Raw genomic sequence first — 21669 nt, forward strand, 5'->3', positions numbered from 1 at the left:
CAGCACCACGCGAAATTATGTAATACGAGCTAGGCGCTTTTTCAGCACCCAACGTGTTAACCCCTTCAGTCATCATTTAAAAATTAAAAATGGAAAAAAAAACACCTTTTTTTTATCAATGAATTTTATTTACTCAAAATATATATCCTCATATAAAAGCCATTTCGGGCCCAAAATGGGACTGAATATGGATGTTGTGGTGCATAGTGTGAAAAAATAATTAAAATTTTTCTTTAGTATGAATTCCGAATTCTGGCACATAATAGCCGCCCGAGTATACTCGGGCGTGGTCTTTAAGAGGTTAACTTATGTATACCCTCAAAATTTTGATTTGTCTTTGTCTAAAAAATACGCCGAAACTGCATCCACTTCTTCATCACTTGAAAACTTTTTCCCACAAAGTTCTTTTTTCAAGTTTGGAAAACGGTAATAATCACTGGGAGCCAGATCAGGACTGTAGGTTGGATGTGGCAAAATTACGAAGCCCATATTCTGCAGGGCAGCCATCGCAACATGGCTCTTGTGAACAGGAGCGTTGTCGTGCAGAAGGAGGACACCTTTGGTCAATTTTCCCCTTCTTTTCTCCTTGATGGCTTCCTTTAATTGCTCTAGAATTGAAGCGTAGTAAACTCTGGTTATGGATACACCTTTATCTTTGTAATCGATCAACAGGATTCCTTCTGAGTCCCAAAAGACTGTCGCCATGATTTTCCCAGCCGATTGTGACACCTTAAACTTCTTGGGTGGTGGTGTGCCTTTCTTGTGCCACTGCATAGAGTCCTGTTTAGACTCAGGTTTATAATGATGAACCCAAGTTTCATCACCAGTAACAATTTGAGTTAACACTCCATCTTTGTATTCTCTACAGAGGTCCAAAAATGCACGAGAACACTCCACGCACTGTTGTTTTTGAGGCGGCGTGAGCATTCTCGGCACCCATCTTGCGCTGACTTTAGTCATGCCAAGATTGTCGTGAAGAATTTTGAAAATGGTTGTATCTGATACTCCAACCATTTCTGCGAGCTGTTTCTTCTTTAGTCGGGCATCTTCTATTATTAATATTTCGACTTTTTTAATAATTTCCGGAGTGGTCACCTCGATAGGCCTTCCTGGCCGTGGGTCATCTTCAAGTGACTCCCTGCCTTGTTTAAAGAGGGCATGCCACTTGTAATAATAATAATAACAATATTTCCAGAATGTGGGGAGTGCAATTAAGCGCTTGTTATATGACAGTGAATTTTTGCAAACTCTCAAAATGTCTTAATTTTTTTGTCGCTAGAGGGCGGAAGTTGTACATTAATGAACTTGTTAATTTTAACATCAAATGTGCGTTCATTATGTCGCGCACCATGAACATACACAATCGGAAATCGTAAATATTAAGTAAAATAAACAACTTAGTAAAAAGGTATGACTTATTTACAGAACCTATTATTTTGGTAAAGCATTCAATTTGACATTTTTCATAAATGTTTCATCATTCAGTAAAATCTAATTAGATTTGAACGGCTTTTGGCTTTACGACCATATTTGAGGAACATTTCCGATACAAAGAAAGTTTGTTTTACACGGTGTTCGGAATCTCGTGGTATAAACGGTATAACTTGCAAATGAATCTACCTTTCGTTTATAGTCAATTTTTGGTTATGACTTTTTTTTATTTGAGCTTTCGTTTTCGAGAAAATCGAAGGTGGATTTATTTGATAAATTTCAAAACTTTATATTTGATAGAATAACTATACATATTAATAACATCATTAATAAATTGACCTCGAGAAATAAAAGTTGTTTTTTTATATATTTGTTAAATTATTCTGTGTTTTTTAGTACAAACAACTAAACAATAATCTTTTTTCATTCATTCGTTACTTGAAGCATACCTTGTTTGGAGTATTTTTTCCGGCTGCCATGGATAAATCATGTATTGATCTACAAAGAGAAAAAAAATATAATTATTTAGAACTTTACACCACAACACATACATAGAAAATGGTTACGTCTTTATACGCAGAAAGGCGTAAATTTTAATTTGCGTTTTTAATTTCCTTAAAAAGTTTTTTTTGTTTTGTTTAATCTAAAGATTAAACAAAAGAAAAAAAACGGTAATAAACTTGTTTACTCCTTATATTAATACCCCTTACCATGTAAGGTCGGAACAGTAAAAAACTTGACTAGTTATCACATAAAACGGCCGATTTTACCAAACTAAAAATGATCCGGCTTGAGATTGTAATTTTTGGTTTTATTACCAAACGCACCATATAAAAAAACGGTCACTCTCGCAATTTAGTCAGAGCGCGTAAAGACAATGAATTCTCACACACATAAGGAGCGTAAAGAACGCGCCAGTCAACTTCATGACGTTCGTGCAAACCGTTAGTAAAAGGAACGCACATCGAATGTTGTATTTTACACGTTTGTAAGAATTTGACAGTTGAAACAATACAATTATTATTATTATTATGTAATGAGCAGGCAGCATTCTGCTGATGCGCTCATATTTGATTTCACAACAAGTTTGACAGTACAATGCGATAAATTTACATGAAAAAAGAGAATTTTTTGAGTACTTACTGTTTTTGTAGCTTCCTTAGATTATTGCAATTATTCAAGTGAGTCGGTATTCTACTTTTAGACCCATTAATGAAACATTTTGATGGCATTTTCGAAATATATACGCCGTCAAACATGGAGCGTATAGTTTCACCACCGTTCACGGGGGCTTCTCTCCCGTAATAAGTAAAAGACTGTGAAATGTGTTGAAAATTTGGTGCAAGATGAAGTATTTATTTAATTGTTAATATCCACAGATATCATAACGATAATAAGAGGCCCTACTTCTACAGATGTGTGTATTATACAGGGTGTCCGGAAACTCGTAGTACAAGCGGGAAACTGGTGAATCTACATCACATTTGGAGTCGATTTTGTAGTATATTTTTTTTTTATTTGAGCTTTCGTTATCGAGTAAATCGAGTTTGAAGTTAATTTTTTTTTTTTTTTTTTAATCAAATTCTTATAAATTATTACTGAAGATCAAAGTACCCAACTAACTAAAACTATTTGAAAGTAAAACAAATGAAGAAACTCGGATTTGAAGCATTATTTTGAAATCACCCTTCATTTAACCCGGTGTAATCATAAAATATTTCTGCTCTGCAGGGTTAAAACATCTGTTATTCAACCCTAAACACCAGAAAAAACTTTAACCCTAAAATAGCCGAAAAATATTTTTTTTTGGTTTTTTTTTTTTTTTTGAAAATGCTCAAATCAAAAAACTTTATGTTTTTTTGGGTTCCCCATGTGGTGTAGATTCTCCAGTTTCCCGCTTGTACTACGAGTTTCCGGACACCGTGTATACATATTTTAAATTAAAAATATTGTGTAAAATCGTTATTAATGCAATAATCATAGATCGAAGTTTTAAAAGTGGGTTGTATGGTGTATCAATGTTTTTTATTTTTTATGGTCGAATGCCTACATCAACTACAAAAAAAATAACAGCCTGAAAAATAATAGTCCATTCTTTGGTAACAAAAAATATGAATTCTGAGAATGACATACGAAAGGTAGTATTAAGTCGTTTTAGAGAGCCCGTTTTCCAGCAAATCTCCATTCTGCCTTATAACCTGCTCTTAATGCAACTCTTCTTTTTATATTTATCTTTGTGCTTTTCGTTTCATCGGTATTTCAACAAAAGGATAGTACATATATTATTTAGATAACATATTTTGTTATTCTAATAAATTCGATTCCTGGAATGTGGGTTTTTATGACCCTGAAACCCGATTCGAATCTCTATCTCTGTTCCGAACCCACTCAACTCCTAAGCAGTGGCGGCTGATCGCATAGTGCGTTCGTGTGCAGCACTATCTAAATTGTAATGGCTAAAATTAATTTATAATATCTTACTGAAGACTATAAAATCTATAAAAATCATTTAAAAATATTACTTACCAATACAATGCAATGAATATTATCAAGGAGAGCGATTTTAATCTCTCCAAGTATAAAGTATGGCCGCTGCGCGGAGCTCGAATCCGCCGTGTGCACAGATTTGCAAACACGAAAATACGTTTTTGTATGTATTTTTTAAAACACTGCAAGCTCGTCAATCTAGCCATTTGTACCAGGAATTAGCTGATTCTCGTGTGACACACGCCGCCGACATAACCCGATCATTGCCGAAGATTACCGATCGATGAACTTTGACCCGAGGTTATCCGAATACATCCGAAGTTCGTCGAACTTCGAACTTCATCGATAGTGGACAATAGATCACAGATCGGCTAGCGTCGTTATCGCGAGCCGTGACGTAATTATTGTCATTGTTTTGGTATTGATTTATCGAGTAATTTGATCAAGCTTAATACTGAACTTAATCCTTTTAATTTGTAACTTTATAAGAAATAAAAATGAGTGTACTCAGTGTCGAATATATAAAAAATAATAACAGTTTATTAACGCCGATGGTGCAGTGGCAATCTTGCAACTTTTTAATAAAAATAATTTAGTCAAGTCGTTTTCGGAGTGTGTGAAGCTTTCAAAAATAATATGTACAATACCTATGACATCTGTGGAAAGCGAAAGGTGTTTTTCTACCCTAAAACGAATTAAATCATTCTTGCGAAACACAATGAGTCAAGACCGTTTGAATGCTTTATCTGTACTTAGTATTGAAAGTTTTTGCTCTTCACAAACAACGTAGAATAGACCTTATCTACAAATAAGGTAGGTGGAATAATTATTTTTACCCATAATCTTTTTGTCATATTGTTTTTATTTTGGATTGTCAGTGAACCACCACCTTTTTAGGGCAGCGGCCGCCACTGCTCCTAAGTGCAAGCGAGCGAGAGATATTGGGCATATTTAAAGAAAGCAGGCAAGGTTAATTGAGTTACATTTCAAATAATATTCGATTTTCGTTTAGTACTTTTATAGCTTGGGTATGCTGAGTTACTCTTTCTGCTATTTAGACCTGGTCACTAATGCTATTTCAAGTAACATTTCGATTCTGAAAGGTCCTTCCACCAGGCCACAACTGAGAGTATCTATCACTCTGGAATATGGGGCAAATATTCTATAAAATATATAATTTCGTATTCATTCTGAAAGTTTTATAATTATAACATAGAGCTTTGGCTCTGTTTTCTTATGGCTTTGTGAAAAAAAAGTTGGCTTTCCCCAAAACTAAAAAAGATAAGACAATAAGTTATAAATATTTTTTGTTCTTATTCAATTGAAAGACGGTGTAAGCAGCTAATTGATTTGTGAGGGTTTAGATTTGACACAAAGAAAACCTACATCTTGATAAATGTCTTTATTACATATAAAATAATTATTAGTCATGATTATAATAATATTTATATAAAGGGTATAGGGAAGGGAAGGAGATGGGGAAGTACCTGGCTATTCAGATCTGGTCACCAAACCTTTCAAGCAATGTTTCAATTCTGAATGGTGGTCTTTCACCAGGGGAATACTGAGAGTATCTCTAAGAGTATTCTAAAAAATAAATGGCGGATATGATACAATTTTAGAATCACCACCCGTTTAAACGGAAAACTCTTTAGCCGATTGGCCATCCAGGCCTCCATAAAATCATAAGAATACCATTTGAAAGATAAACACTTCAAAAAAAGTTTCGGAGTATTTAATAAATCATTTACAATCTAGATCTAACTAAAAATTGTAACTATAGATATTACATTTAGAAATATATATATATTTTAAAGTCTCTAAAACATCAGTTGATTTAGATTCCTATATTATTTAAATGCTGACATCTCAATTACTGATACAGAATGAATTCTTTTTGATTGCAAACTTCTGTAGTCAGACAATGTGCACACAAGGCGCATTTGAATGTGCACTTGAAACACGCGATTGAGTATGCACTCGCCCTATGAATGTCTAGTATCTTGAAGCAGGCATTTCGAAAATGAAGCGCCTCCATTTGTACGAGATTTAAATCTAAAGTTATTCAACCAGATGTGTTGTGTTCATTTCCCCTCTAGCACCTCGAGCACAGTCCTCCACTCGTCTTCAGTGAGCGCGGCTCTCACCTTGACCATGATGGGCAAGGGGATTCGGCTGGGGGCGCTACCCCCGAGGTAGGGCAGGTCCATCAGCTGCTGCACGGTGGGGCGCAACTTTACGTTATGCGTGAGGCACCATCGCAGGGCTTTCATCAGCACGGGAGGCACTCCTGCAACCAAATCAATCATTATTGTTTTTTTATGTGAACACCGCACTATAGTTTCGCTATGACTATGGCCATTGACCAAGTATCATCTAGACAGGGCGTGTGAACCTTAAAATTACCACTGAAACTTGATTCAAGAAAATATTTATCAAAAAAAAGTTTTAATAAAAATTATTTATTTTATTTTTATATAAAAATCTTACATTTCTTTCTGGAAAAACAACTATACCACGCAACAACACTTTTGCCACAAAATGAATGATCTTCGCTGGTTTCGCATACATTTTTAGAAGCTTTTTTTATTTATTTATCTATTCACTTATACATACAGTTTATAAGTATACATATTGACATTGGGTGCAAGTAATACAGATAGATGTTCCATATTTAAAACATGGTAGTAGAACGAAATGTGATATGCAACTGTATATACATGATTGAAGCTTAGGTAGTAATGTTCTGTGAACACCTCACTAGGAGAACCTGTGCCGAGGTGTTCGCATGGGTGTTATTCTGCCGTCATAGGTGGAACAATATCCTCCTTGGGAGTCCCCACCGTAGTTCCACCCATGGTGGCAGTATTTTGCATTGTTAGGTTGGAAGTTAGAAGCTGTGTTGACATGTTCATCATAATATTATATAGACACAATGTAGTAATTTGAGGTAAGTTACGTATCAAAATGTTCTGTAGACACACTGTAGTACAAGAGTACAGATACATTGAACAAATGTAGAACATGTTCAAATGTTGGACAAGAAGTTTACATGAAGTAGGGTTTTTTAAGTACATCTCTATATCTTGTGATGCGATGCCTGAATGAAATTTAAAAAATTACAACATGGGATTGAGCAATAACTTTGTGCTCTGTTTTATATTGTAGGAAACTTGCATTTATGTCCAAACTTTCGAAGCGGGGCATTGGAATTCGATGGGGAGTTATATTATGAAGTTATTCTATTGTTATTATATATCGATGACTAAGGCATCCCCAAAGGCTGACAGTACTGGTAAATAAGATGATGGACTGAAGAGGACTTGCCTTCCAGCTTGGGGTAGGTGATGACTTGGTTAGGGTTGGAGAGGGCGGCCACCTTGGCCATAAAGTGCGTGATGTGGCTGAAAGGAGTCTGGCCGTACAACATGCTGTACAGGATGCAGCCTAGTGACCATACGTCTGACTTGTAAGATATCTGAAAACATAGTCAACACTTAATCTTTAATTCCATTAATTAATTAATCATCTTTAATTTAACACGAGCTCCTAGAGCTCACCTTTTGGAATATTAGAATAATTAGAAAAAAAAATTATATTTATTTTGCATATAAGTTGAAATCTGGTATTATTTTGTAATAAATAAAAATAAAAGACACTGACATTCTGCAAAAAGTAAAGTGAAAAATACTACTTGTACAGGTAATCTTTTAAAAATAATTGAAAATCATAAAGTTATGAAATTTAAAATACAGATTTCTCCCATAGAAGAAATCGCTTGAAAGTTTGTGTTCAGATAAATTTTTTTCAAGGAATCGAACATCATAATATATTATTAGTAAATCATACATTATTACAGATTTCTCCTTTAGAAAGGTGAAGAAGAAGAAGAAGAAGAAGAAATGCAATGTGGAAGTATTTCAAACGCCAGAATTAAGGGAAATGTTTCCTCAAATTTTAAGTATAGAAATTCCGTTTTTCAGTAAGTACATATTTACTAATTGTTTTGTCCACACATTTTTAAATGCAGTGTTCAGTAATTACATTAAAAAAAACAAAGCAGTATATATATATATTTTACACTAGCTGTACCCCGCCACACATTGCTGTGATGGCACCAACAGATGGCGCTGTTTTTCATCTATATAATATAGATATACAGTCGAACTTGGTTTTAACGATCACGGCCATAATGAGCAATTACAAAACGATATTTTAGTTAAGGCTTATCTTCATATAATTGTTGACTGTTATAACGAGGTCGATTCACTGATATACCGAGCAAATAATTTTGTCAACACAATTTCTGAATACATGAATGGGTCTGAAAAAATAGTTAGGAATTATTCAAGAATTTCGTATCCCGTTAGGGATGGATTAATATTTTTATAGCACTACCTGTGAAAGATTGTCGGCTATGTGTATCATTGCTATCCATCGGGCACAATGTAAAATTGTCATAAAATCTGCGAAAGTCATAAGAAACTTGAGCTTCGCAAATTTGTTCCCTTTTTACGTCTCCTTTTGTATTACAACTAATCGTCAATTTTGTTTTAAAAACCAATAAATATGTTTATGAAGTTACCTAGTTACGAGTACCGACATCCCTGCACGGGGTAAATTTATGATAGTGATGCACAACTTTGCCTATTTTTCAAACAGGCCGTGACCTACAAGGGGATTTTTTTTTTTCTGTTGATTTTTTTTGAATTTTGTGTTATGCAAACCGGTTCTTCAAATTTGGTTCCATTTAGGAAATGCAGCATACACCAAAACTCTATAAAAAAATGTTCTCAGCCAGGGTTTTCAAGAATTACCCAAACTTTTAGATTTCTCTCTATGGCCAAGTGGGCCGTATGAAATTAACACGCGGGCCGCGGGTTGTGCATCACTGGTTTGTGACAATTAAAATTTCACAGCCGAAAACCAAAACAATCCAGTAAGCTAGTTATTTATGACAAGTGCGATTTTACAAGCGGTAGGTACAGTACGCACAAGATAGTGATAATAAGAAAGACAATTTAGTGATATTTTTCTTGGAAGCCTTGAACCAGGTGATGATACTTATAATGCGTTGATTGTTTTGAAAAAGAAATTGAGAAGCGTGGAAGCGAAATCTTTAAAACAATCATCGATAATAAATTTGAGTAATAAAAGTGTATTTTTCTGATTATTTATTAAGTAATAGTAGAGGCAAGTAGGTAGATGCATACGAATTTTAAAAAACCTCTTTGGATATAACGATTGGCTGTAAGGAGCAAATTTAGTCAGTCCCCTCTGGCTCATTATAATATCAAATTTGAGTGTATAAAAACACACACATATTCTAATGCAACGCAACGTTGTGTCGAAATCTCAAAGCCATCGGTGAAGAACTCTCCGAGATTTAAGATTTTGAACCAACGAACATTTACATACAGATAGAAAGATACATTAGCTCCACTATGAGGCAGAGGGAAATTATTTTCCACAGCCTATGTCATTTTTGGGGATGCTGTGAGGAGGGTCTTTTTGTGGAAAAGAAGGAGTGAATCAGGATCCTGAAGAGACCCATATTGTAGGAGGGAGAAACACACAGGCGGGCAAATCATTCCACAGCCATGCCGTTGAACTCAAGAATGAGTCGTAGAAATGACCCATTCTCATGTGACAAATAATGTCATCTTTGTACGAAAAAGTGAATGGATTTAATTTACCTTCATGGGTTCTCGACCCCCGGTGCCCACATTGACCGCCTCTGGGCTGATGTAGCTGATGGTGCCGGCCGTGGAGTCCTTGAAGACGCTGGTGGCGTCCGCACTAACCACTGATGCGATACCAAAGTCTATCAGCTTCAAGCGGCCATGCGCCAGCAAGAAATTGGCGGGTTTCAGGTCAGAGTGGATGATGCCTGCACATGGTTGAACAGAGTGAGAAATGATACAGTTCAATAATATAATTGTACAGCTCATTAAAATAATGTGGACAAAAAAAGGGGGCACTGCGAAATTGCTTTAAATCAGTGCTCCGCAACCGGTGTGCCTTGGCACATTGGTGTGCCGTAAGCCCGATACAGGTGTGCCGCGGTCAAATTCAATGTATTTGACATCTTACAATATTTCATTATGTATTTAATACACAATGACAAATTATTTTTCATAATATTGTCTATTTTTCAAAATGTCGTATAGAATCTTTGGAATATTCTGTGCTGAAATGGGAGCCGAATATGAATACCTATTATTTTATATTGAAATTTGTTGGCTATCCCGAGGCAAAGTTTTGGCTAGATTGTTTGAGCTTCGTCACGAGGGGCGTGAGTTTCTTTAAAATTAAAATATGCACAAACTATATCAGCGCCTCGATGATGATTACTGATTGATTAAACTTGCATACATGACTGATATATTCGAGCATTTGAATGAACTTATTAAAAAATGTAAAATACAAATTACAAGGGTTGAAAAAAAAATCTAACTTTTGCAGAAAGAGTTGCAAAAAGGATGTTTGGAAATGTACCAAAAGACAAACCAAAGTACAATTGAAAACAAATAATTAATTTTGGATCTGGCCCAACAACATTTAAGTATGCTTCAGCACAAATTTGATCTGTATTTTTATTCCGTTAATACGGAACAATACGATTGGATTCGAAATCCTTTTGCAACCAATGCAATACATTTTACGGAAGCACTTACTCTATATAATTCGAAAGGAATTTCCAGATTTATATAGTGACATGATTTTAAAACTTCACTTCTCCGAAGATCCATTAGATGTTTTCTGGATTTACATTATCCTATATGAATATCCTCGCATTTTCGACAAAGCAATCCTAACACTACTTCCATTTTCAACGACATACTGATGTGAGCAAAGTTTTTCAACGTTTGTATTAATTAAAAATGATAAGTGGTCCTTTGACCATTTGATCATTTTGACAGCACGACTTTTCGTGCTGTCAAAATTCGAGCCGAATAAAAAACTTTTGTGTTCATTGAAACATGCGCAGTTATCACATTAATTTATTATTATTTTATAATTCTTATTAAATAATTAATAAATATGTTATAGTTAGATGTATGTATACTTTTCAAATAAAAAAACATAAAATTTGTGTATCAATTTAATACCTATATATTTTAGCTTTTGGTGTGCCGCGGAATTCCAGGAAGAATTTGAGTGTGTCTTAGGTGAGAAAAGGTTGCGGAGCACTGCTTTAAATGATAAGATGGTTCAAAGGTAAAAGGAAGTAATTTATACATAAAAAAAATTATTAATTACAAATGATGACTGTTTTCACTTGGCCCAAATCGTTAAGTAAAAATAATTTCCGCAGCTTCGGCACCATAAGTGTGAGGATTTATCAGTTCAATGTAGTGTTTTGTGATCTAACGTTTTTCCATACAAAAGACAAAAAAAACACGACAGAAAACTGGTATCACATTTTGTATGCATATACATTAGGGTGGATCGCAATTGTATAGGATTTTTTTATTTTTATAAATCAGTTTTCCGGGGTGCGGAATAGATGCTCTAGGTACATATAATTAAGCATACAAAATATCAATTTAAAATTTTGATAACCAGTACTGCCCCAAAGCAGTTGAATTATTTAAAATCTGGTAAAAAATTGTCCCTTTATAAAACAGTGTTGTGTCAATATTAATACTTTATTTTTTACTTTTACATTTTATAATGAATAAAAATTGCCGCGCCTTAAATAATAATATTAAAAAAATTTGATAATATTTATTTTCCCGCGAAAATTTGACAAATTGCTGAGTCCACTTTCGCGCCTGGCTCACGCACCGCGCATCTTTAGATCAACCGTCCACATCTCGCAGTACAGTTTCAAGTTTTACTAACGTTGATCTTCCAACTGACCAACAATACTTTGCTTCATCTACTTCTTCTTCTTATGTAATAAATCCAACAGACAGTAGACTATCTGTTGTATCCAGAACATTGGATCGATACAGTATTTCTGATCGGGCAGGTGCTGCCATCGTCTGCGCTACATTGCAAGATATTGGATTAGTGACAACAGATAATCTAACAAACGTGATTGATCGTAATAAGATAGTGCTCGTGCCAAAACTAGGACCAAGGTTGGACGCAGAAAAGTTGTGATAGAAAAACATATCAGTCTTTTGAAAGAACCTGGCTCACAATACATTGGCCACATAGGCGTTAAGTTTGGTGATGCTAAAACAATAGCTCACAAATTGTTTGCATATTTTGTGGCAAAATCCATTGATTTAGCGTGTATCGTGGCTATCAGATGTGACAGAACAGCAGTTAATACTGGAACTAAGTATGGCATTATTCGACTTCTTAAAGGAAAGCTCCATCGTCCACTTCAGTGGTTGGTTTATCAGTTACATGCTAACGAGTTAAGTTTGAGACACCTTTTCGGAAACCTTGGTGGAACGACAACAGGTCCTAGAAGCTTTAGCGGCCAACTAGGAAAGTTACTCAAGAACTGTGAACATCTTCCTGTGATAGTATTTCAAGCAATAAAATACAACTTACCAGACATTACAAAATCCTGTGACGACCTTAGCACAGACCAGCTTTATTTATTGGAAATAAGCCGAGCAATCGCCGAAGGACAATGTAACGAAAACTTTGCGAAAAGAAACCCGGATAAAATCTGTCATTCGCGTTGGTTAACAACAGCCAATACTATTCTTCGACTTAACATTTCAACCAAGAATCCGACAGAAAATCTGGGGATATTGACTGAATTTGTGCTAAGAGTGTATGCTCCGATGTGGTTTAAAATAAAAACACAACCTTCGTGTGTTTACGGGGCGAGACACCTCCACGAAACCATAAAATTGTCTCGTTACCTAGAAGAGCATTTGAAAAAGGTGGTAGATTCCTTAATTCAACGCAATGGGTATTTTGGCCACAGCGAAAAATACTTATTAGTATGTTAAACGACGAACGAAGACAAATTAGAGAGATGGCTCTGAGACGGATTCTAAGTATCCGAGAACGTACGTCAGGGTTCTCTCCAATAAGAGTATTTAAGCTACAGTATAACCCCTATTTTACGGGACTGAAAAAAAAAAACTAATTGGAGGGAAAATGTAAAAGGGGGGTTTGAAAAAAAAGAACATTTAAAGTTTGTTTCTAAAAAAATAACGTTTCATTAAAAACAACATTCAATTTTATTTATTTTTTATTAAAAAAATCTTGTATATTAGTTTGTTGCATTTTTGTTTTTTTGTTATGTAATTCTCTTTCAAGACTATAATAAAGATTTAAAAATGTCATCTTGAAAATCACCACAGCTTGTAAAGTAGGTTTTTAAACCCTCGATGAACCTCATTGCTTCTTCTTTTGTTGGAATATCACCCTCTTCTTCATCAGACAGTTCTTCAGCAGACAAGTCTGCTGGTGTTAAATGACTGTCAACAATGTCATCAACTTCCACCAAGTCTGATGTCATAATATTGGAGTCAATGTTTACATAATCCTCCAGGGGTTGGTCTGAAATTCTTTCCCAGCCTTCTATAACACCACACTGGACATTTTCTTGGGTAATATCGAACCGAAAGCAATATTAAATAATAAACCGCGAACTAGTAGCTTGTAAGACTGATGACAGAATAATTACAAAACACAAACACAATACCAAAAGAAAAGATGGCGACCAATGGACCAATCACCTTATTGTGCGCCAAACTCGGGCCAATCACAGCGTCGCTCTACGACCAATCACCGTACGCCTTTTAAAACCACGGAGTATTCCCTCCAATCACCTTACGCTGTTCGAATGTCACGACCCAATCATTGTCAAGCGCGCGTAACTCGCATATTTTGAATATTTCCGACGTAAATCGCGGGAAAAAAAACGTAAATGCTGGTATTAAATGTACTGAAATACATCGGGACTGAAAAAATTACACGCAATTGCCGGGAAAACGTGAATTCCGGGCACGTAAAAACGAGGTTATACTGTACCTACTTTTAATTTCAACACAGACTGACTTGATCTACTGGGAAAAACCATCAGAACCACCCCTTACAAAACTGATATCTAGCGAGACAATAATTGATGCCATTGCAGACCACGAAATTATCGAATACAACATTTTGTGAAAGTTTCGATTGATACCCTGTCACACGCAAGCCACGGAAAGATGCATCTAAGTGGTAACGGCATCATGCTCTGCTGTTTGCGGCCCTGAAAGACGTGAAGGGTGGATACAAAACAAGCTAGAATCTTGTCATACAATGCCAGTATTCAATTCGAAGAAGGACTATAAAACACAATAACTCTTATGATTTTTTACTTTATTTTTTTAACATTGTTTGTGTAGCAATGGTACTTTTATTGTTTCTTGATTAGTAGATAATATTATTAGTAAATGAAAAGTGTTTTTTTTTATTTTATTTTTTGACTACTTTTATTGAGCAAAGATTAAACCCTTCTTTTTCTAGTTTCTCGCTGTTTTTTTAAAATTTGAATTGACTTGGGGCAGTACTTGCACTCGAAATATCTTAATGCTGTCATAATGACTTTTAAAAGTATCCCCATAGAGCATCCATTCCACACTCCGCTGCTAAGAAAAACAAAAAATCGATCTACCCTAATATACATGTGTATAGTTGGGAACTTTTTTAAGATATTAGTATACAATATTCTTTTAAAAATGTCATGCCTCTTCCGCCATAAAGGTAGGACCGGAATAAAGGGTAGATCTACTCTTCCCGCTATCGAATGAATGGGTTGAATACCTTTCTCGCTAAAAGTGGGTTAATATGTTATGGCCTATAAGCTATGTCCTTACCATGCTGGTGTATGTGATGCACGGCCGACAGCATCTCGGTCCAATAGCAAACAAGAATGGGCAGCGGCAGACAGCTCTCCCGTGCCCGGTAGCCCTTCATAAGGCTGCACAGATCCACATCGCCCATCTCCAGCAGCACATACAGCATTCGCTGCTTCTCCACATACTCGCTGTGGTTATTAAAAAAAATAAAATAAATTAGGCTAACTTCAAGAGGCAAATAGTGAAGAAAATTATTTCCCTCGGTGCCATCTTTGGGGTTGCTGTGTGGCAGTTTTATTGAGGAGTGGAAGGAGTGCACATGAAGCGTCTTGAAGCGACCCGTGTTGTAGGAGGGAGGAAACACAGAGGCCGGCAAATCGTTCCACAGCCGTTGAACTATTTTTGTTGAATCTTGTTGCTGTTGAACTCACGAACGAGTCATAAAAATTACCCATTGTCATGTGACAAATGTCAACTGTGTACAAATGTTGGGCACAGTGTACAATATGTGTTCATCGTGGTAGAAATAATCTTTAGAACTGTAATCTTCTTGTAACTATGGTCCAATGTAGAACATAGTTGGGTAAGTCCTAACACCATCCTAACGTTTCAAGTTTTTTTTAAACACACTTTTTTTCCCCAAATTATTAAAATATTATAAAATGTGGTCTTGAATGTTTAAAATATCAATAATAAAATTAATAATCTCGAGTCATTAGTGTGATAATCATTAATGACTCGAGATTATTAATGTTAAAAAAATCTATCAATAATAATATTAATAATCTCGAGTCATTAGTGTGATAATCATTCTGTAGGTTCTTTCTTTCATGGCGTTTATAGTTTGCTTGTGGAAATGCATATAAACATGACATTTTTAAATGCAGCTTTATCGTTGAATGCTTCACAGCATACTGATTATACTTACTAGTCGTACATGGTGATGACTCTGTCAGACCCCTGCAGTCGCTGAAGCAGCCTGATTTCATTGATATAGCCCATCGCCATAGGCTTGTCCACGGCCAGATTGACGCACTTCACAGCATACATCGAAGAGTCCTCGGGGTTCATAACCTGCAACCATAATGCATGTCACTCTTATTATGTATTATATTTTTATAAATCCCTAGTACCTATGTGATCCCCAGAGATTGCGTAACTTTTATCTCAGAGAGCATTTAAAAATATATATAAACTAATATGGTGTCTTGATAACTTTTATATTGCCAGCTTCTATATAATAATAATATATTTATTAATTTAAACGCCCTGATACATATTTAACATGATTTACTGCATCATCAGTGCCAACAGACTGTTTTTATTTTTAAAACAACAACAAAATAAATAACCTAATAATGAACATAATACATGCCACATATAATTTTCCATTTAGATGTACATAATATAAGAAAAGAAAAAAAAAACAGTTTTAAAAGTGCAGATGGCATAAAAATAATATAAATTAATAGAACAGGTTGATAATATGTAATTTACAAATGTCATCGCTCCTACGCGATACTCCTAAATAATATTATAAGCTACATAAAAACATCATTCGGGTACTTCTATTATTATGATAAACTTATTTGAAATGTGTCAATATTTGAGGTGAATTTATTTCTAAGTGTGTGAAGGCGAGATATAGGTGCGTGTGTGTGGTAGTTAGCCCTGGAATTATTATTGGTTGATTTGGTACTTTAAAGTCGAGATGCAAGATATATTAATTATTATAATCAACTCTCTCAGTAATCCAAGGCTCGATTATCTGACAACTACTATAATCCGCCTTTATTTTTAAATACATCTATGTATTTGAATTACGATTTTGTTTTCTTGATGGAATGAATAAAAGGAAATGGAGTCTTGGAAGTGGAAATTAACCCAATACCTAACATCCGATCGAGCTGAAACTCGGCAGATAGACTCGCTGTTCGATGACAATACATTGTCAACTTTTGGTAGCACTCACGCACACACACGCATTTCTCGGAAATTGGATGAAATTACAAAAATTAACAGCAATTAATGTATTAAATAAATCTAAGTACCATCCAATTAGGATTTGGCCTAAGTGATAGCGGTGTTCACTCATTTTAGTCAGTCCCTGAAGAGGAAGGTTCCAATTCTCAGTCAAAACATTGTTTTTTAATGTTTGCAGAAGTTAATAGACAGTCCCTGGGGAGGAAGGGTACTCAACAAGCAAGACTGTTACAAAATCCTCTGTCAAAAAAATTATGTATAGTAAAATAAAACTACATAATAAATCTATTACTAAAAATACGAAAAGTTTGTTGAAATGGTTTAGCCATTTTTGGTGACCAGATCTGAATAGCCAGGTACTTCCCTATCTTCCTCTTCCCATCTCCTTCCCCTTCCCACTATCTTCAGCCTTACAACATACCCCAATTGGGGATGCCATAGTCGCACTGGCTTCAGACAGTTGGGAGAAGTTGGTACTCTTGTGTGGTATTCATATAACAACAACAAAAAACTAGTCCGCCGCGTACCTAGACTCGATCGAGTTAAGCTTTGTACACTGAAAAATCTTGCTTTTACCCAATCAGTTATTACAGTTATACCACCGTCTAGTTTGCTCTTGCTGACCATTTTACCAGACACCAGGTTTAACTAGTGGACTGCCGATGGGTCTCCGGAGAACATTCTAATATGATCCTTGTTAGAATAATGTAATTAGCGATTTTGACCTTTAATGCTTTGAAAATTGTATGAAAAACAAAATCAGTATCGTTTGGGCTAATAAAACTTTAGGTTCCTCTAATATTTTTCTGTTTTACGCTCCGGCCTTCAACAGGTTAATTATTGATGTTTTAGTACAATTTTGGTGAGTTTATTTCCAAGTGTGTGAAGGCGAGATATAGGTGCGTGTGTATGGTAGTTAGGCCTGGAATTATTATTGTAGAATATAATTAATGCTCAATGTATTCCAGCAACTGAACTATCGCATGTGTTTCTGTTAGTTTCGTTCGCAGGCGAAAATATGACACCTTAACTGTAAACCAAAAAATACTGGACACTTGTGCGGATGCGGATTAGTTAGGGAGGACTGTGTTATTATTTATCATACCTTAAATACTTCACTGGACCCGCCAGATCCAATCTTCCCGAGCACCGTATACTGCGTTCCCTTGAGGGTCAGAATCCTAAACTGTCTTGGCAACGCTTGTCCCAGAGGCCTTGGACAGCTCTCTGAAGTAGAAACGCTCTGCGGAGTCGACTTATACTCCACATTTCTGCTGGCCAGCAATCTATCCAGATCACAGCCTTTGTCTGCTGGGTTAGCATGCTGCCTCGGTTGGTGAATTTCATCCAGATTTGACTTAGGCGGAAAGATACTGACAGGCTTGGAATAATCGGGAACTATCACGGGATTGTTAATGGGAACTCTCTCTTTTTGATGGCTCTGTAGGAGTGCATTATTTCTACTGGCTATTTGATTGATCTGGTCTTTCTGCGGAGTATTACTTATAATGGGTTGCTTGATCGCAGATGCATACTGCAAATGACTAGACGGAAAATCTTTTGAATTTTGATTCTCATGCTTAAAGTTTTCACTGTGAGTTTCTTTATGCAGGATATTATTTATGGACATGGGTGGATCTGATATTTTTGTATTAATTTCATTACGCATTAGCTTCGGCTCGACTATGTTAAGCTGGTTTTCTTTAAGTGCTGATGATAATTGTTTAGGTGTATGGTTGATAATTTCATCACCCTTATTGAATAAGCCTTTTCTCTGCCAGCTTGCTCTGCTGGCTTCGTTTTCTTTATCCCTTCTTACTGAGAGGACAGTTTTCTTATGTGAGGCTTGTTGAGATGACGGTGTAGCCCTTTCATTGATTGGAACGAGGGGTGTATGTTGACTTTTGTAAGGAATAACTTTATTTTGAGTTGATGGCGTTTCGAACTTGTGTATCCCACTCAGATCTGAAGGTTTGAGAGGCGTTATGAAATTATTTTCTCTGCAACTTTTTAGAAGGTTTGAAGACATATTGCAGCTTTTTGGTGTGGCGAACACTTCTACAGACTTGGCTTGGACAGTGTTGAGTTTGAAAGGGTTGATCCTTTCGAAGTGAGGCGCCGCCATGTCGTGGTGATTTCTCTCATCAGCGATATGAAGAGAAGAAGCGAACACTTCGTCTAAGGTGACGGCAGGCGCTGGAACGAGGTCCTTGGAGATTCCGTCTGCAAGGTCTTCACTTGTATTTTGCCTCGCGAGTGGTGGAGGCTTACTCGAAGAAAACAATGAACCTGTAAAATGATTATCTTACATTAATACATAATATTATAAATACGACGTACGACAACTCAGATTGTTTTTAATTTTTACAACAAAGTGCTGAACAAAGATGATGATAAAATAAATGTGTTGTTACACATATGAAAGGCAAATCACAAAAAATACTTAAAAGAAGCAACCAGAAGACATACGTAATGTCAATTTTTGTGATATTTTAAGGACGGGTTGTTTTGAAGAATTTGAACAATTCTTCAAATTTTAAAGTTAATTTTCAAGTTCTGTCAAGCAACTAGCCTATAATGATATAATAACAGAACTAGAATAGGACTTTCACCGAACCCGAAATTGAATGTTGAAATTTGATGAATTGTTCAAATTCTCCGAAACAACCCGTCCTAAGACACATGCCTTAATGGTACAATTTTTTAGAAAACTCAATTCCAAGTGAAATTAAAGTAACCACAAACTCACTATTGTTTCAATTTTTCAGGCAAGTATGCCAAACAATTTTCTTGAACGTAGTTTTTTTTAATCAATGTTGAAATCAAATAAAATTGCACAGGTCAGCGTATAAAAAGCAATATCATGAAAAACATACTTACATTTTGTTGATTTAAACGCATCCTCCATATTCAAGCACTTTCTGAAAGGTGTTGTTTTTTTACCACTGCTTTTAAACATATGGGGAGTTTTCTTCTTAGCACTTGATCTAGGCGTCTTTAGTTTGAGAGATTTGATCAAACTCCCGCTTTGTTTACACTTTCTCGGAGTTTGGACAGGAGTAGCCGCGGTAGATTTACCTAGCTTGCTTTTGGAAGCACTGTTATTACTGGGATAAGTCTGGTTGTATTGGCTATCGAAGAGATATTGTTCTTTAGGAGCCCTGCTGCTCGGATGAGTGACATCAGGTTTGTAACTGTTGTAAAACCCGAGGTTATGATCCTCGCTTTCGCCATAGGAACGGTCCGGTGAACTGCTGTTTCCACTTTCGTCGTCTTCCTGCCGCTGCTTCATTTCCTGGATTTCCGCCAAGAGTTCAGACATTCGCAGCGGAGCGACTTTCATGTTGTTTTTTACGCCCGTTTGAGACATTTCTGTATTTAAAATCACATTGATAAATTACACTAAAGGATAATCCACGGTGAACTACAATCTTGCCGTCTTAAACAAACATATAAAGTGCACTTTAACTTCACAAAATTACTAGATTGATCAAATTTTGTGACAATTATTAATTATTATTTAGTTGTCAAAAAATTTCAGTTTTTCCGTTGAGTTTTGAACGAACCATAAATTCATAAATAATTGGAACGAACCGGAACGAACACTGAATATGAAATGTTGCCATAATATTAGGGAATAAATAACTCATTATTATTCCCATCCAAAAAAAACTCATCGTGGCGATTTTAGTTGATCAACTCACCGTTGAATGTTGCTGTCAACAAAGTTGATCAAGTTTTTAGTTAAACGACTAAAGTTGAAAGCCCGTCTACTTTTTCTCTCTTACTCATAATAGAAAATACGGTGAAATAAGGACAGGTTAGTAGAAAACGTTACACACAATCGTTACACGTAAACCGGCCATTATTCTTACGTTTTTAGTTGCCGACAGATTTTTAAACCGTCCGACCCCCAGAATTAGGAACATATTACTATGGTATTAAGACAAATATCTATCGGCTGCCCCTGAATAATACCCATTGGCAGCACTATCAGAGGAATATTTTAAATCGATTTACCAAAGCAAATACGGAACGCATAATCACACTGGCCAAATTTCGAAGCAATTAAAAGCAAACCAGGTGAATGTCATCTTGACATGAAAAACCAAAAATAACCGTTTTTTGAGGATTGAAACGAATTGCTGCCACTCTAAAAAAATCTTGCATTAATATTATAAGTAAATATTTTAACTATAATAATATAATATGGCTCTTGTCGGTTTGACATCAAAAAAATAATGAAATCAATAAAGAGTAGAGAAAATTAAATTCCCAGTGTCAGATATATCAATGTTATTTTTTGATGAGGATAAAGTTGTCGGATTCCGGAGCACTCTTATTCCCTTACTAATAAACGTGTTTAAAATGTTACACAACTGATAAACAACCATCAGTTGTGTAAAATGTAAAACACATTTATCAGTAAGGCCCATAGTATCCAATTTTTAAAAAAACCCTTGGTTTTAACACAATTACCTATTAAAATAAAACAACTATTTATTTGGGGAAGATGGTAAAAATGCATTAGAGTTCCATTTTTTCTCAATCGCGTTCTGAGTTAATTTTGAAGATTAAAAAATACGCTTAAATTCTTTAAATAATCGAAACAAACAACCTATTTTATGCATGTATTTCCATCTCCCCCCGACTTGAATTGTTGTTTCCAGTAGTAATTAAGTTGAAATCAAGTGATGTTATTTATAAATAAATGCGTTTTATGCGTGCACTGGAATTCGGCACATTTACCAAATTATTTATCCGAATTTCTTAAATGATACCTTCAGGATATCCTAATATTTTAGTACTATATCTCCAAAAATAGTATTAGACGCATCTTATTCAATTATTTTTGGAATATATTTTCTAACCCAAATATTTTGTGCTTTTTCTCAAGTTCATTCCGAAAATGTCAGAAATTATAGAGACGCACACACAAATAATTTCAGCTGACGCCATCTTGATTATCAATATTGGTTTGAGTTAATTTTTATTTATTATT

The 21669-nt window shown here is 35.4% G+C and overlaps 1 protein-coding gene across 1 annotated transcript; it reads right to left on the reverse strand.

The window, feature by feature from the left end:
* Positions 1 to 5381: 5381 nt before the first annotated feature.
* Mps1 (dual specificity protein kinase monopolar spindle 1) lies at positions 5382 to 20726 on the reverse strand. Its single transcript, XM_089650929.1, has 8 exons — positions 20688 to 20726; positions 19548 to 20039; positions 17773 to 18956; positions 15613 to 15758; positions 14703 to 14872; positions 9615 to 9808; positions 7246 to 7396; positions 5382 to 6208 (listed from the first exon to the last, which is right to left on the reverse strand). Exons 2-8 carry the CDS (start codon positions 20035 to 20037, stop codon positions 6003 to 6005), a joined length of 2541 nt encoding a protein of 846 aa, XP_089507055.1. The 5' UTR covers positions 20038 to 20039; positions 20688 to 20726; the 3' UTR covers positions 5382 to 6002.
* Between the last annotated feature and the right edge of the window lie 943 nt (positions 20727 to 21669).

This window comes from Hesperophylax consimilis, chromosome 3 (assembly GCF_061612785.1).
Source record: "Hesperophylax consimilis isolate HC1 chromosome 3, BYU_Hcon_1.0, whole genome shotgun sequence".
Classification (NCBI taxonomy): Eukaryota; Metazoa; Arthropoda; class Insecta; order Trichoptera; family Limnephilidae; genus Hesperophylax; species Hesperophylax consimilis.

Excerpts from the sequence above, each read along its gene's own strand:
- Mps1 (XM_089650929.1), bottom strand. The coding sequence starts at position 20,037 with ATGTCTCAAACGGGCGTAAAAAACAACATGAAAGTCGCTCCGCTGCGA. Across the intron at positions 15,759-17,772 it reads GGTCCAGTGAAGTATTTAAG|GTTATGAACCCCGAGGACTC; the intron begins GTATGATAAATA and ends TTATGGTTGCAG. Across the intron at positions 14,873-15,612 it reads GTCATCACCATGTACGACTA|CGAGTATGTGGAGAAGCAGC; the intron begins GTAAGTATAATC and ends TAATAACCACAG.